Source organism: Halichoeres trimaculatus, unplaced genomic scaffold (assembly GCF_033239565.1).
Source record: "Halichoeres trimaculatus isolate MK-OKI-2021-1 unplaced genomic scaffold, fHalTri1.1 fHalTri1_scaffold_11, whole genome shotgun sequence".
NCBI classification, from domain to species: Eukaryota; Metazoa; Chordata; class Actinopteri; order Labriformes; family Labridae; genus Halichoeres; species Halichoeres trimaculatus.
The window spans coordinates 3,974,199-3,991,540 of record NW_027437189.1 but is presented as its reverse complement, the minus strand read 5'-3'; the positions used below and the strand labels follow the sequence as shown (position 1 = coordinate 3,991,540).

The window sequence follows — 17,342 nt, the reverse complement described above, 5'->3', positions numbered from 1 at the left end:
AATTAAACAGGCAAAAACAGAAGATTAAAATATAATAAGACAGATTTTAACATAAAGGCAAAAAGTTAACTAAAGTTAATTAAAGGTAGCTGTAAAAAAAAAAAAAAAAATTAAAGTTTGGCTAAAGGCTGATTGGTGCAGAGCAGCCCCAAGCTGAAACATGACACCGGGCAGACAGAAGGCAATTTTCAAACAATTCTTTAGATGTGAATTTTAAGACATATATTGATCATTCAAGGCTTGTTTAAAGCAGTAAAGTGTGTAGAATTATTTGACTTTTACAGAATTGAGCTAAAGCAAACGATTTATTTTCTACAGATTTTTAAAGAGGACGTAGGAATAGGCAGATGGCAGGTGGATGGTGGATGGCAGTCTCACAAAATCATTGTTCTTTTCCCGCCATTTTTCGGAATGTTGCTGACATCACATGTGATACATTCAGGGACCCTTGGAAACTTGAGAATCTGACGATAACTCCACTTTGTACAGCTTTTGAAGTGTGTTTTCTGTAAATGTGTGAAGGTTTGAAGAATCCTGTAATGTGTGCCAGCTTTAAGCTAGGATAACAACAGTATTGGTGTCGGCAGGGGGTCGCTGCCTTAAGCTCTGCTGTTTTGGGATTGAAAAGTTTGGGAAATCCTTCTCCAGAGAGCGTGTTCCTTTAAATCTGTACATGTTTTATCTCATAAAGCAGTGGTCCTCAACTGGTCTAGCTTCGGGACCCATCTGGACCCATCATCACCCTCAAATGTCAAGCTGCAGCCCAAAACAAAGCACTTTCTCAAACAGCCCTGCATTTTTTTTGTCCAGGCGAAAGCCCATGACCCTCTGAAAACAGGTCCATGACCCATTTTTGGGTTGCAACCCACTGGTTTGGAATCACTGTCTTTAGGTGTTTCACATCCTTCTCATCCCTCACACCAATCATCTCCTTCATAGTTATACAGGGTGTCTATGCATCCTCAAAAAGACTAAAGTCTTGAGTTCATGTTTCTAAAATTAAGGCCTTAGAATGTCTTAAATTCATGAAAAATGTCATTTCAAGGTCTCAAATACATTACTTGGATAGTTACTTGGATAGGCTTTTATTGAAAGCATACGCCTGTATTTATAGCGTTTTCAGCCTTAAATTTCGTTCAAGTTGGCATTAGAAGGTCTTAAAACGTCTTAAAAAGTCTTGGAAAATAGAGCTGTCACTTTAACATGTTAATTAGATTAATTAATTAATTACACCACAAATCAACGCATTATAAAAATTATTGCAAGATTAACTCAATCTGTACCAGCCTGAACGATCTTTCAAGATCCAGGTAATATTGTTTTCTCTTTGTAAACACCAAAACTTCCTAAGAAGAGTGGACTCTCTTCTTTAAGGTCTGTCCTACTGTTTTTGATCCAAAAAAACAGAAAAAAAAATCTCCATCCTTTGATCCTCTTCATGATCTCCGTCGTCTTTCCTCACGATGGCGCCGCTCTTTCTCTCTGAACTACCGCGACACATCCTCAGTCAGAGCGTGAACTGCCTGAACTTTTCTGACTTGCAGCATCTCGCTATGTCTCTGTCATCTCACATCTTCTCCTCATATCCATGCTGAGCTCTCGTCCAAAGAGCACACCGCTCTCACCCACAGTAGTTAACGAGCAGGATTTTGATTGACAAGCTCCTCCAGACCCCGCCTCCCCCTGCTGAAAAACACAATTCACTTCTATAGATGCAGTAAACAAACACAAACATTTTAATGCACTACATTAGAATTAAGATTCTTTATTTGGGATAGATATGAGTAGATATGAGATTAAAATGTGATTAATTAGATTAATTAATTACAAATCCTGTAATTAATTACATCTTTTAATCGCCTGACAGCACTACTTAAAAAGTCTTAAATTTGACTTGCTGAAACCTGTAGATACCCTGTTTATCTCTCTTTTACAACAACCACAACAACTACAACAAGACCCTGTTTTAATCTCCCAGAGATTTAAGCACAAACAGTGAAAACAGCCGACTGAATAACAGATAAAGGTTGGAAAAAGGAGCCGGAGGAAGGGAACAAATGGTTAAAAGTTGTCATGGCAACAGTTGAAACCCTTTGCCAACTCTTCCAGGAGTTTCCTTTAGTAACAAGTAGTCAAAGTCATTGAAAAGTGTTTGAAATATTCAGTATAAGTAAGAAATGATGGCTTTAAATACTCAAAATGTTTGCCGTACATTTCTAAATAGTGGAAAAGTTGTGCAACAGTCTTTTCTCGTAGCATCTTCAGGTGTCGCAGACTTCTACCCTGAGAGGAGGAGGAAATAAAAGATCTGATCTGACTCATCTGAAAGAGGAAACTTTAGACCCAAAGCAGTTTTCAGGTAACTCAGCCTTTAGTGAAGGCATCGTCTGTTCCCGCAGAATGAATGGCCTCATTGATTACTCCTGCTGGCTCTGCTTTAGTGTTGCCCACACACACACAAACAGACAAAAACACACACACAGGGACACCTAACTGAGCCGTGGCACAGAGGAACATGAGTCTGTTCTCTGTGGGGAAGCCGGCTCTCCATGAACGCCGGGCATCAAACTGACGATCACATCCCCCCCTCTCTGTTGTTTTTCCATTTTATCAGCCCATGTGGGTCGTTTCTCAGTGTGTGTGACACACAAAACTGAAAATTAAGTCCAGCCAATACTGTGCTCCATTTACGAAGCACGACTGTTTATCTTTCCCTGATCCCACCTTATGAAAACCGTCAGGAGCAAACGAGTCCTCACTTTAAAACTGAATCTCTCTGCTTTCCCTGCGTTTTCAGAGGGTGACAAAAGCAGGTTTCTGGTTTCCAGCTGGCAGCTGTTTGGATTTCGTTGGACGGAGTAACAGCTGTCTCTGGAGGAGATACGGAGCTCATGAGGCCTTCACTAACCTCCTTCAACACGTTTTTAAACATGAGCTCTGTTGGAAAAAAGCCAAATTTGTGCATCTTCATCAGCTCCAGTTTGGAGAACATGATAAAGGAACTACAGAAGCGGTACTCTGCAACAAGGAACTATCCCACACACACACGATGTAAGACCTCTGAGTCTACGTTTCTGTGTAAAGCACAATGAATCCACTTGGGAACCACAGCGTGTTACATCATTATCCTACAGTTGCGTCCACTGTGCAGCCTTTAAAGAGAGCTTTTGTAATAGCCTCATGTACTCTCCCCCTTTTCCTCCCCCCTCTCTGGTAACTGAGGAGGCTGGCTTCCACATACCAGCTTGGGCCCTCAGTGACCTCTCGGTTCACAAGTTCACATACAAGTCCAGGACCTGAGTCAGACTTGTTTGGTAAAAGGAAACCAGAGTGGAGAAGGTGCTCCGACACGTGACTGTGTTGATATGCAGCCAACTTGTTTGTTTACTCACTCACAGTTATAGTTTTTTATTAAACACTTGTCTGAAAACATATGGAGAAAGCTAAAGCATGCAAACTCCTCTTTAACTCCGTCCTCGCTGTCAGTGAAGCTTTATGACTCGTCCACGGCGGTGACTTTGAGTCCTGCACGTGGACACCGACATGTTTTTCACGCAAGTGAAATGTGAACCAAAGAGTCAAGAGTTACATATATAACTCTGGCTCTCCACAACCATCAGAAGCTCGGTGTAGATATATGTATTTATAAATACATCATGTAGGCATCAACATGGCTGGTACACGTGGAGATTTTCGGGGTGGAACGAGGCAATGACATTGGAGCTGAGGGAAGCTGGGGGGTCAGAGCTAAAAGGCAATCTGCGCCAGCTTTCAGGGAAGTGTTGGAGTTTGTAGAGGTTCAAATAAGGGCTGGAGACGCTCATTAATATTTCAGCACACGTGCCAACTGCAGAGGCTGGTGGTATCTATTTAATAATACATACGTAAGGTTGTTTTGGGGAAACAGAATAGTGCTGCAACTAACAATTATTTTAGTGATCGATTAATCTGACGATTATATTTATGATTAATCGATTAATCGATTAATCGATGAATGTAAAAATAAAAAAAACAACTATGTGTTGTTATTTTAGTTGATGACCATTGTTTACTTAAAGATATAAACAAAGAAACAACATGTGAACATATTTAAACTGACCAGATGCTACATTTATAAAGTATAAAAAGTGATGTGAATGTTTTTCTCTTAAAGAATCAACAGTTTGGGCAAAACAATAAAAAAAAAATGTTATGTCATCAGATTAAGAACTCAGTGGGTCAAAAAGGCAAATAAAAATGTTTCCTCAATCTTTTCACCTGCAGGTCAAACAGTTCACCCCCTCTGCCCTACCACTATATGTAGCAGCTAACGCTAACGCTAACGTTAGCTTAATGAACTCCTCGTGGTTTTCATGATTGAATAAAAAGACTAAACGAGTCCTAAAAGACAAACCATGCATTTCACAACATATAAAGGAGTGAATGTGGGATTTTGTAGCTCCTTATTCATGTGTTTACCCGTTTCCCTCACCTGCCGGCTCGGCTTCTCCTCCGCCACTCTGGTCTGTTTACATGTGACGCATACAGCCCCACAGTCCGGGTATTCTACACTCCAGTCCAGTAGGTGGCGGTAATGCACCTTCAGCTAGCTGACAACCGCTTAAGAATCCGACAAAAAGGAAGAAGACAAATAAACTGAAGACAAACTGATACAGTAACAACGCGGCAAAGTGCATCGATTACAGAAAAATGTTGGCGACACTTTTACAAATCGATTTTTATCAACTTTATGGATTTGTCGTTGCGGCCCTAAACTGGAACTTTGTCTTATTTTCTTTCTGTTCCTGTTGCACAGATTTCTTGTTTAATTATATGGTGGCTGTATAAACTTAAAGAACACCAAAAACTGGGAGGATATTTACCTACTATAGTCCGTTTCGAGACATACCTAATCTTTTGCTACATTGCAAAAAACTGAAATCTTATCAAGTGTTTTTGTCTTATTTTTGGTGGAAAATGTCTTTTTAGGCTAAACATGAGCCACATTCACCTGACCAGTTCAGAAAAATGTTTTATTTCAAGTTATTTAAAGACAAAATGAGGTCTGAATTGCTGTAACAGGTGAAAAAAATCTGGCAATGGAGCAAGAGAAAAGATGTTTTTCTAGTTAGATTTTCAAGCAAACTTTTTGACTGGACTGATAAATTGGCTGGTGGCTGTCACATTGGAGAAGCTAGCTTTAGCTAACTTCTGGCTATTCTTAAACAAACAGTGAGTGGATAAGGTGACCAAAACTGTTTGTCCAAACTTTGGATGTGTTTTGTCAGAGAAACGGGGACAATCAAACTGGGTTGAATTAAGTTTTTGTTGCCTTTGGAGCCTGCCTCTAGTGGACTCTTGAAAAACTGCACTTCCTGACCTTTCTGACCAACATCAAGTCCACCAACAGACCAGAGAGAATCTGATTCATAAGAGCGTTCAGCTCCAGGATGTGATCAATACTACTGAAGGATAATTTACAGGAGGATCCACTCAAAGTTCAGGTTTTGGCCCCAATTTTTCAGAACAATCATTAACTTCATTTTTCAGCTTCATAACTGTACTCATTACAAAACCTTGTCTGTTATCATCGACCTCATCCGTCCCTTCAAACGTAACAAATCACACAAAAACTGAACCTGGTCTGCACTCGTAGGTCTGACCTACATGTCTGGCCTGAAACATGAAAGATCGACACGCAGAGAGGAGCTGCAAGCAGGAACCAGAGGACTGTGGTTTCATCCTGCATCCTGTTTTTGATTTCAGTTTCTCCATTTAGCAACCTGCAGTTTGACCCACATCAGTCGAGAATCCCTTATGTAATCAACAACTGCAAACAGGTTATTATTGTTAATTTTCTTTAAAGAATAATTACTTTTATTTAAGCAAGGTCTTGCACATTACTTTTACATATATACTTTTTTCCATGCTAACAGAACGCAAAAACTTGAATTTGGAAAAAATAAAACAGAGAAATTAACCATTAACCAAATTAACCATTGAAATTAAGAAGGCTTGAACGTTTCCTTGAAAAATTCAGTAGAGATCGACCTCAGCTCCAAAACAGTTGCAAAATGTTGATAAACAGATTTTAAAGATTTTTAAATCTAAAAATTATTTGACACCATATCTACAAGTACTGGTAAAAAAAAAAAGTCAAACATATCTAAAGATGATCCAGAAATGCCGGGGACTTATGTCTGAGCTTCTTTTATGATGAACTGATGCCAAATGGAAAACTATCCTGATTTCTGCCAAATCACATTTGGCATTCTTTTTGGAAATCCAGTTTGAGACAGATTGAGTGATGAGTTCCCATGACTCATTTGTAAAGGCCTAATTTTCTGCAACACATTCTACACAAATTACAACAGCATGGCTCTGTAGTAGAAAAGTCCAGGTGCTAAACTGGCCTGCATGCAGCTCTGACTTGTTGCATTAAAAGCATTTGGTGCAACATTAAATTCAAAAAAGGAAAGGATGGGTACCTTTCATATTTAAAATGATTTGGTACCAATGCCTGGTACCTGGCAATTGGTATCATTTCTCAATGGTACCAATTTTTGGTACTTTTGTGTATTTATTTGACAATAAATATCAATTTGTTTAATTATAAAATCTAAAAGTTTTCCTATTTAACAGATTTATTTCTTAATGTTTAAACTTAAAATGGTGTGTTCATGTCCAATATGGAAAATTGGCTACTCTTCTTCTCCCTAATAGTCACAAAGATGCATTTAGACACCTTTGGACTTTTTTTTTTTTTTTTTTTTCTTTCAAGTTTTAGTCCTTCATTTCAGTCTTTGTTTGAAAGCTGGGTTGGAAAAAAGTTGAGATGTCAGTTGGGATGGGTACTGAATTTGGTTCTTTTATAGGTACCATCCGAATTCTGTCAAAAGTACCACATAGAATCAAGAGGTACCATATTTAGGTTCCTAAACCCATCCTTGTGACTGTGAGGGAGTGGAAGAGTAGGAGATTTTCCATACTGGACATGAACAGCATGGCAAGTTTTAAATAGATATGTTTAATCGAAAAAAAAAAATTAAACAAAGTGACATTTTTCACCACATGAACATTAAAAAGTACAGAAAATTGATATGTGTTAGGTACCCATCTCTAGATGTCAGATCCCCTGAATAAATATTGAAAACTGATTCATGTGATGTGCGTTTTTGGGGAAAATATGGCTCCTGATATAGTCTGTAGACATCATCATGATCATTTAACTTTTCCACTTGATCTGCTGTTGGAAAAAGCAAACTTGGAAAGAAATAGGAAATATCAAAGAATTGCAATTTAAATCGAACCCGTACTTCAAAAATCATAAAAGAATTGAATCCGGAGAAAAGCAAATTGTCCCAGCCCGACTTATTCAGTACCCATCCTTAAAATAGAACAAAGAGGACTCAAAACTGTAAATCTGAAAGCCCAAAAGAAGCAAGGATAAAACAGGATGATAAACATGCTGCTGGCATCAGATGTAAAATCAGTGTATGCAGTGTTTTTAATGTAAGACAGGTTTTAAATAGTTTGCAAAGCATCAAATTCTGGGTTAGGGTTAGTCTGATCGATCAGTCAGCGCTAACTAAACTCTCAGAAACACCATTTCCAAGCTTTTCCAAGAGCACCATCTCGGCTCGTCGTCTTGCAGCTTTCTCCCGCTTGGTTATGTCATTACTAAAGGAGGGTCAGTTTAAACATTACTGCTGAAGTCATCACATTCCTCAGTACAGGAAGGCCGCGCTGCAGCAAGGGTCAGAAACCAAAGATAAGGAAACGTCTGCTGCGTCGCTCACAAACCAACTCCAGGATCTGTTTCAGTCAGCAGATACGATATGAAGAGAGTTTGATCACGTTAGGGTTTATGTTCCTCTCCCTTCAGCTCGTCTGAGAGGAACAGATGAGAGGTTTAGTGACAGCCATAGAGGGAAATGAATGAGTGTTTGCACAGGCGTGTGAGCCTGTGTGTGTGTTCGTGTGTGAGTGAGCTCATTGGAGGAACGAGGATATGGCAAACAGCTCTGAGAGCAGCATGAGAGGCCCAGCGTGTGTTTGCCAGTTTCTCTCTGTCTCCCTGGCCGGCGGTGACCTGTGGTTACACATCATTTACTGGCTGTGGTGGGCTGTATCGTTTGAGCAGTGTGACATTAGTGAGGATTTAATCACCACCCCTCAAAGTTTCTCAGCGGGTAAGGTGCTTGTGTGGCATTTAAGATCCCGTTGGACGTCGGGTTACTTCCCTGGACTTGGCTCAGTGTTGAGTGACTGTTGGAGGGTCAGTGATTTATAATCTGCTTGATTAAATAACATCAGTCCTGGAGTGCCTGAGCTTCAGTTGCAACCTTCTCAGAAGAGGGGCTAACATTTAAGGCTATCTAATGTTAGCGATAAACAACCTCTCTGCAGTCCAGTTACTGACTGGATAAGTGACTGTAAATTCAGAGTGAAACGTTTCCCAGAGTCACACGTGTTCATCTGTTTCTGCTGAGTCTCAGTTTCGCTGTAAACACAAAGTTACACAAAGGTTGTCTTCAGTCATATTAACCAAAAGACGTAATTCCAATTTACAGGCTTTACGTTTTCCAAAATAACATCATGAGGCAGATTTGTATTTAAAAAAAAAAAAAAAAAAAAAAAGATGAAATAAATAAATTAATTAATAATAATTAATTAATCAATTAATTATAATTAAAATAAAAAATCAAATGCAATTTAAGTCCCAGCCCCCTGAATAACCTAAAAGTAAGAAAAGACTCAAAAAAGAAATGTCAAGTTGAGCACATTAAGTCTAACGTGGCTAAACACACATAAGTCAAACTGATTTGCTAAACGTGGCTAAGGTTAGCAGAGCTAGCACCACCATTTTTAAGCCCCCTGCTGTTGATTATGTCTGCAAACTACAATCAAAATACTGACATAACCCATCAAGCTCTGACAGATATCTGTTATATGCTGGTGCTTGTTGATATCAAGATAGTAGAGCATTAAAGGTGTAGTCAGCGGTCTGGGAGAAAACGAGTGGAGAGGTTGTTGATAAACAAATTAAGACCCGCCTCTCCCGTCATACCCCACCCCTGGCTCCACGCACGAAAGACGATGAACGTGCATCGTCATGGAAACAACCGTTGAAACTGCGTAGCTGACCAATGTGGCCGAGGCCGGACCGGTGAACGCTGGAGGGTCAGTTCGCTATAAAGCCTAATGAAGCCCTATTTATTGCTTTGAAAGTAGTAGTGTGACGAGTTTTTGTAGTATTGTAGCAAAAGATATAATAATATTTAGATATATAAATATTTTCCAATCAAAGACGTGCGATGCTCCACAATAGAAAGGCCCAGGTTGTTGAGCTCGCCTTTGAAAGAGACTTGACCCACAGACGTACGACGAAGTGGGAGGACGCTGTCCTCAGGAGATTAAGCTGCAACACTGGCTCCAGCTGTTTTAGGTATTTCTATCTTTAGTTCGCTACTATCGTTTGAGTTTCGTGGTTCTTTGATTGTTGAATGGTGTTTGATGTTTATTTTAACCTTGGAGCGTTCAAGGTGCATGGTTGTGTGTGCCCGGGAGGGAGAGAAAAGAGAGAGAGGGATGTGGCTTTCGTTGTGGTAGAGTGCCTTGTATATGTGATAAGAACTTTACACAATGGTTATGAATCCAGTAATGAATAAGAATTTGTGCCCCCTGCATCTGTCATAATGCCCCTCTGTTTAATTTTGTCTGTCGCCGACTCTGGGTTAGCTCACTGCTAAGCTGCAAAGCTAAGGTAACCCTGACTCGTCAGACGACAATAGGCACAACTTGACTGCCATAACTGATAACATCACAACAACAGTACATTGTATAAGTGGGCCCAGAAAACCAGGTGAGAAATCCGCTGGACCACAACTAAATATTAAGGCTTCAGTCTTTTCTCCATTCAAGTGCAGAAAGTTTGCGCTCATCCAGGACTTAACACCTTTTAGGCATTTGAGCAAGGTCCTTACAGAGTCAGGGAATTGTGGAGACAAAAGTAGATCTGAACATCGTCAGCATAACAATAAAAGGAAATGTTGTGTTTCTTAAAAATCAACCCCAGTGGCAGTATATAGAGCAGGAAGAGAATCGGCCCCAGAGGCATAAAATTAGACAACTCGTGTGCACATGTTGCTGTGTTTGAGTAGTCTCAGATAGTGTCGTTATTCTTGCATAGTCAGTTTCTTCGATGAAGAAATGTAGAAACGAATCAAACATTTCTTCTTTGCATGGTTTTATATGAAATTTCATAACGTTTTTGTTTATATTTTGCCAATAATAGATGAAATGTGCAATCATAGATAGTTTTTGATTTGAAAAGCAGAGCCAACCTTAGCCTTGGGAACCACTGGACCAGGTCATATCTCAGCACATGAAGCAGGGAAATGTTGGACTGAAAAAGTTTGACTCATGAGATATAACGTCTCAGACTGAGTTAACGATTGAAATGATTAATGATACGTGTCAGGGCTTTCATCAGATGTGTTGAACGTGAGCTCCACATGATCTGCACAGACCGACTCAAAGCCAAGTTTGTTTTCTGGGTTCACGTCGAGGTCTGGACTGAGCGCTGGTCAGCTGTCTGGTTGCTAACCAAAGTTTCTGAAAGTGACACCCACAGCGAGACGAGTCCAGAGGAAGTGAGACGTTTCTGAATACCGGCGTGGATCAGTGTGAGCTGAGTGATTTTATACGTCAAACCTTTGTTGTTTCTTAGTCATTCTTCCTCACCCTGTCTGCACTTGCTGGTTTTAGTCAGCGTCTGTTGACCTGGATCTCAGTCTGTCACAGACTACAGAGAAAGAGTTTCAAACCAGGGAAACATTATGGAAACCAAGTTTGTGTTTTTCTGGGCCAGATATTTGTGTCCTGGAGCTGTAACAATCCTTCAGTCACGGTGAAGTTTTCAGTTTTTCCCATGACTCTCCCCTTCGCCGTGCGTTTCAGATGCTCTTCAGATATCTGTGGATGTTTGCAGAAAACTCTCCCAGTATGAAACCTCCAGTTTTAGGGAAGAGTTACGTCCAAACTGTTACAGGGTAAATTAAATCTACTGCAAGTTAAACTGGGCAGTGACTCGTTGGCTGCCCTCTGAGGAATTGTGGTACACGGATCTGTTTCAGTCTGTGTAACCACACCTGAATGACACCACACACTTTGCCAAACCAAAAACCGTCTTTGAATTACCAGGAATTAATTTGCACCCATTCCAGTTTGGAACCAGCTTAAAGCAGCCGGTCAAACTCCTTAAATAACAATCTGAGCCTCTCAGCGGCAAAAACAAGCAGTTGCCTTTTCAGATTATGTTGCAGCTACTGTTGTTTTAGTCTCAGCTGTTGGTCGTGTGATGTACTGGACCGACTCCAGTTTGTTTGATTTCATTTGGGCGCAAAAATATCTGAAAGGAAGGTCTCAGAAAGTCTCAGCATAGCACAGGGTGAATCTAAGGTTTAGCATCTCCTCGTAGTGACTGATCAGGAAAGCTTGTTAGCTTAAGCGCTAACAGCGGCGGCTAATTACAAATGTAAAAGTTCCTGCTTGTTTTTGTCAAACTCTGCAGCACAAAACTTTTCTAATAGAGCTTCTAATGTAGAAGACAATTCTCAGGAAGATTCGGGAACTTGAAAATGACCAATGAAGCTTGTGTTTATCCGATTTTTTTTTGTACGTCATGTTTTCAGATAAAGATGTTTGCTACACACATTGAAAACAAATCTAAAAAGCAGTTTTTTCTCCACTCAATTGGCGCCAAATAATCTAGAGGTCATATTTTGCTAGCTTGAGCTTCATCTGATGAATTTTGAAAACTTTAAAGAGGGGGTATTGTGCTTTTTTTAAGGCTTAGAGTCACCCTGTTATTTCATTATTTTGTGCGTTTTGTATATTTTTATCTGTTTTTAACTTGCTCTTTATCTTTGTTTACCTTGTAAAGCGTCTTTGAGTTTTTGAAAAGCGCTCTATGAATAAAATGTATTATAATAATTATTTTTTTGTATTTTTTTTTATTATTATTATTTGTAATTTAATTTAATCTAGTTTAATTTATTTTATTTTCTTAAATTTTTTATTATTATTATCATTTTATTTGTAATTTTATTTTTTATTTTTATTATTAACAGCTCAAAAAAATAAATGTTTTTCCCAAACTGGTGTTTTAGAATTTTTTTTCCAGCTTCTGTTTTTGTTTTTACCTACTGTGTCTTTAAGGCTCCCCACTCCACAAACCCCCTTCCCTCTGATTGGCTAGGGGTGGAGCTACAGGAAAACCTTGGTACTCTTTAAGATGTCATGAACCAGTGTATGTGAGACTTAAACTCGGCTAGACTTAGTTTCTTTGCCCGGTCTTATTCTCTTTTATTTTCTTTTAATCCCTTTTATTTGTTTTCTTTTTTATGCTTTTAGTTGTTTTTACTACGTTTTCTTTTATGTGTCTATTTTTCCTTATCTGTTTTTATCCTTTTAATTTTGTCTACCTGTACAGAACTTTATTTACAGCTGTGGTTGTTTTAAAAGTGCTCTATAGATAAAGTTGGTATGGTATGGTATGACCTCAACTTTTTTTGCTAGTCTTGTGGGGATTTGTGAAGATTGGAGAATTTTAATCATGTTACAAACTAGTCTAAACATCCAGCTTTGTTGCTTTATATCCATGTGTAAAATATGAGAAAGCAGAATACCCCCTCTTTAAAATTTGTAAGTCATACCCAGGCCTCCCTCTGAGAGGTGATACTTTAGTAGCATATGTCTTTTTAGCTCGTCACAGACTCTGCTCTCTGTGGTGAAGACACAGGAAATCCTCCTGAGGACATAGAGAAGTGAAAGCTCAGTGCAGTCGTTGTGATCAGCCTGCTGTGTAAACCAGCCACCATAACAAGCTGACTGTGTAATGATTGCTGGAGCATGTTGTTTACAGCACAGAGCAGCTAAATGCCATGTAGGGAGCTGCACACCTGGCTGTTCATTAGTCACTACAAGGCTGCGTGAATCCTCTCTGTGAGTCTGTTCAATCTCTGTCTCCTGGATCCTGTCTGCTCACAGCAGGTGAAGCTCTTCCAATGTGGCCTTGGTGTCTGCTGTTAGCTCTGTTAGCCATGTCTGTGAATAGCATGATGCTACTCTGCCTTCTGGTATTCCCTCTGTTGCTGCATTAGCACAGCTAGCTCGTCCATCTTATTGGAGATAGATCTTACGTTCCCAATAACGATGGATGGACGGACAATTTGATGTATTTGCCTCTTGAAGTGAGGTCACCACAAAAACTGCTCCCCCTGGTGGCTGGCTGCAGTATAGGTAAAAAAATCCATCTCCCCAGTCATTCCAGATGGGCTGTGGTCAAACTTTAAAAAATGAATACACCTGGTAGAAATGCTTCTTACGTTCGATTGTTGTGGTGATTTGAAGGTATCATTTGGCTGTCTTGTATTCAAGTCCTGTTTTTTTCTGAAAAGTTTTGTTTTCATTGTTATAAGAGGTTAAAAACAAGGTTTTACGTCACGTTTAATGATGATTGACAGCTGCTGTTTTTGTTTATTTTTTTCGGGGGTAGTAAAATATGTCAGGAGGTAGAGTCAAGAATTGATTAGACTATTTGATATTTTTGTCACCTACCTCCACTCAGATTCTCCCAGAATCCCTCACAGTCTTTACTGCACAGGTTCTGGCTGTTCAACTGCTACCAATGGCGACGCCTGTGACGGGGGATTTTGGCTTCAAAACTGTACAATGGTAATGGCAGAGACACACTGTCCACTCTATATACAGTCTTTGAATCAGACCTGAGAATCAACACGTCGTCCTCACCTCCTTCTCCTCACCTTGTGGGGAAACATCTGGCCTTGCACCAGTTAGCATTGATCGGCTACAGGCTGCTAACAGCTGATTTCACATGTAAACAATGCAGCCATGTTTACATGTAGGATCTCCAGACAAACACAGGAGAAAAAGTAGTAAAAATGTCACTGAAGACAAAACCAGTTTGGTGTCCAAAGTAATGCAACAATATTGTACTAGTTATTATATTATAACTGTGGCAGGAATGACACCGGTATTTTGCTTTGTGAAAGAGTGTGATGTGAATCTAAAGAAACTGCCCTCTTAGGTGGTTTACTTCCCCCCTCCTCCCTCAGAGGGCCTGGATTACTCAGCGTGCTCTCAGACAGTGATGCATATTTAATGTGAAGTGCCTGCGTGGTTTGTGTATCTTTATCCAGGAGTCCATTTAAGGTAACCGTCCCAAACAGTGGCTCAGTTGATGTCAGAGCCAGCCATAAATAGCTCCGTAATGTGCCGCCTGAATGAAAAAGAGGGTATTTAGACGAATGCGTTCATTAAACAAGCCGTGACGCTAACATCTGCCTCTGCAGCCGTAAATGTGTTTGTGTGTCACTGAAATATTTAACCCAAAGCTCCCGCTCGCTCGCTCAGCTGCGGACGCTTTGGTTTGGTTTGCAGCTTGCGTGCAGGAGCAGGATGTGAGATGAGGTCGTGTTGGCTCACTCTTTGGTTAACTTAGAGCTCCTCTGGGGTTGTTGGCTTTTTGTTCCTGCAGCATGCACAGACTGTTTTTAAGCAGTCGCTTTAAAGCTTCCAAGGTAGTCGTGGATTTCCATGAGTTAACAAAGATTAATGGAGCTGCTTGGAATTCCCGTCGGTGCCTGAGGTATTTGGTTTCCTGCCACAGTTAGAAGGAAAGAGCTTTGTTTTTGGAAAGAGGCGGCAGAGAAGATAAGCTCGAGTCGTTACAGGAAATATCTGTTCATTAACCGTTAAAGCTACAGATTCATACGTTCTCGTGCTTTTCTGTGACGCTGAGCTGATTGATTTGACACGACGAGCCACTGAGCGTGCATCCTCAGGCTTCAGCGAGCTGTGTGATGGACATTTTCCACTTTGGGCCCAGAGCCCGCTCAGTCAGGTGGTTTGTTTTGTGCATGCTGGCTCAGCGCAACTCAGCCTCTGCAGAACTGGGACACTTGGGTACAAAAGAGTCATCCGTCACGTCAGTATTTAGAAATGTGCCTGAAAATTTCCAAAGTGGCTTATTATGAATCTGAGAGCTCAGTTTGCGCAACGCTTTTCTGGCTTTGCATCATCGCTACATGATGAAAGAATATGAACTGTTAAATGTATAACTCTACTCCCCTGTCCTCTCTCCCACACAGGTGCACCTCCTCCATCCTTCCCGTCTCCGCTGAACGCAGCGCTCCTCCTCATTCCTCTCCATCCTCCTCCCTGTGAGCAGCAGACATGCCTCCAGCGGTAGGTGGTCCCGTGGGCTACACTCCCCCAGAAGGCGGATGGGGCTGGGCGGTGGTGGTAGGCGCCTTCATCTCCATCGGCTTCTCCTACGCCTTCCCCAAATCCATCACTGTCTTCTTCAAAGAGATCGAGGTCATCTTCGAGGCGACGCCCAGCCAGGTGTCCTGGATCTCCTCCATCATGCTGGCTGTCATGTACGCCGGAGGTGAGCGGTGAAATTTATTGAACGCTGTTATTTATTCTTCATTTTTCAACAGAAATCTTCTCCAAGCAGGCGGAGTAATCTTTCTTATCGTATGTTATTTTTAGAGGAGTCAAATTAGCCTTTTCACCCCTAATCCGACGTTACACACGGCAGCCATAGGCCTCTTTTGGGTCTTATATCAGCAGCTAATCCAACCTCGTCCGGTTGCGGATCTCTGAACCTCAGCCTGTAATCTCTGATTTGTCTGGACAGTCTTAGAGGTGTGCTGTAGTTCCCGTTGGAGGCTCTCCAAAAAGCTGACTGGCACCGTGGTGGCTGGAGCGGATTGGGTGTTTCCGCTTTGGGCGGCTCGTCACTTCTGTGGACTTACGACTGTGGTTGCTGCAGGGAATGTGAAAAATGTGACATACACCGACAACATCACAGAAACAAAACGACAAACATGCTTCACATGACTGTCAGTGGGCAGACAACAAACAATGGACGCTGTTTCGTCCTTTCTAACATTTCAGCTGAGAGGGCATCAAACAAGGAGCCACAAAAGACACCGATCAACCAAAACCTCATCTGTTTGGATCCAGTAAAGTTCCTCTGGGGGCTCTCAGGAGACCTGGAGGTTGTTCCAAGTCAGGGGTCTCGATCTTTACCTTCATAGGGGCCAGTTTCCCTTACCTCAGCTGGAGGTAAGGAGCTAACACAAAATCAACTTTATCTTCACAATAAAGACAAAAAAAGTGAATTAAAATCTAGTGAAAAATTGTTAATATGAGAAGTTTTTAAATAATATAAATTTGTGGATGTGATGTCATAGATTTTTATTTTAATAAATTTTTAAATATTTAAGTTTTGGGGGAATTTCATAAATTTGCAAAATTTCAAAAAAATTCAAAAATTGTGAAGATTTTTAGACGTTTAAAAATATTTCAAAAATAAAAGTATTTAAAATTTGCAAAATTTGCAAAATTTTAACAAATTGCAAAAATTGGAAAAATTGTTATTAATTAAAAAAAAATTCAAAATATAAAAACATTTAAAAATGAAATAATTCAAACTTTGCAAAATAAAAAAAAAATGCAAAAAATTGTAAAATATTGTTAGAAATAAAAAAAATCAAAATATATAAACATTTAAAAATATATTAAAAAATTGCAAAAATTTGCAAAAAAAAATAAAAAAAATGCAAAAATAAAAATATAAAAAATAAAAAAAAATCCAAACTTTACAAATAATTGCAAAAATTTTAAACTCTTAAATTAAAAAAAAAATTATTGTTTAAAAAAATAATCAATTTTCAAAAATTCCAAAAAAATGTAGATAATACTTGAATCTGATAACACGTTTTGATAATATCTCTTAACACATTACTTTTTGATGTTTGCTTATGTCTTGCCATATTTAAAGCGTGAATATTAAGCACGAGATAAAGACGTCTTAAAGGTAGAGTCTGGGGAATTTTTTATTACTTGTTTGTAAACATAACGTTTAAACTGAGCTCCTCCTCCTTGGCTCAGTGCCAGCAGCAGCACACACCCACAGCCTCAGACTAAAGCTCCGCACAGCAACCACCTGTAGCATCTTGTGGAAGAGACTTGAGAGCTGTGCACCTGACTTGGCATGTTAGCATAAGCTAATCACAGTTAGCAGAAAGCTAACTTGCATTGCTCTTCATCCTGTGCTGCTATCATAGCTGCTCTGATTAGCCTCGCTCGCGATCATCACGCTATCAGCACTGGGCGCGCTGAGATTGGCTGATACAACCACGCTTACTCTCTGCTCAGACACTTCCTAACACAACCAAAACATCAGCATGCAGGCAGAGGAGAGGGTTTGAGGCAGACACAGACACTGACACACGACTAAAGAGGCCCAGAGGAGACGATTGAAC

At 40.1% G+C, this 17,342-nt stretch overlaps 1 protein-coding gene across 1 annotated transcript in view; it reads left to right on the top strand.

The window, feature by feature from the left end:
• Positions 1-17,342, top strand: part of LOC141798940 (monocarboxylate transporter 1-like) — a 39,704-nt gene that overhangs the window by 7,898 nt on the left and 14,464 nt on the right. Inside the window, exon 2 of the mRNA XM_074680914.1 lies at positions 15,156-15,457. Within this exon, the coding sequence (XP_074537015.1) occupies positions 15,241-15,457 (217 nt within the window). The 5' untranslated portion in view covers positions 15,156-15,240. The remainder of the gene's footprint in view (positions 1-15,155; positions 15,458-17,342) is intronic.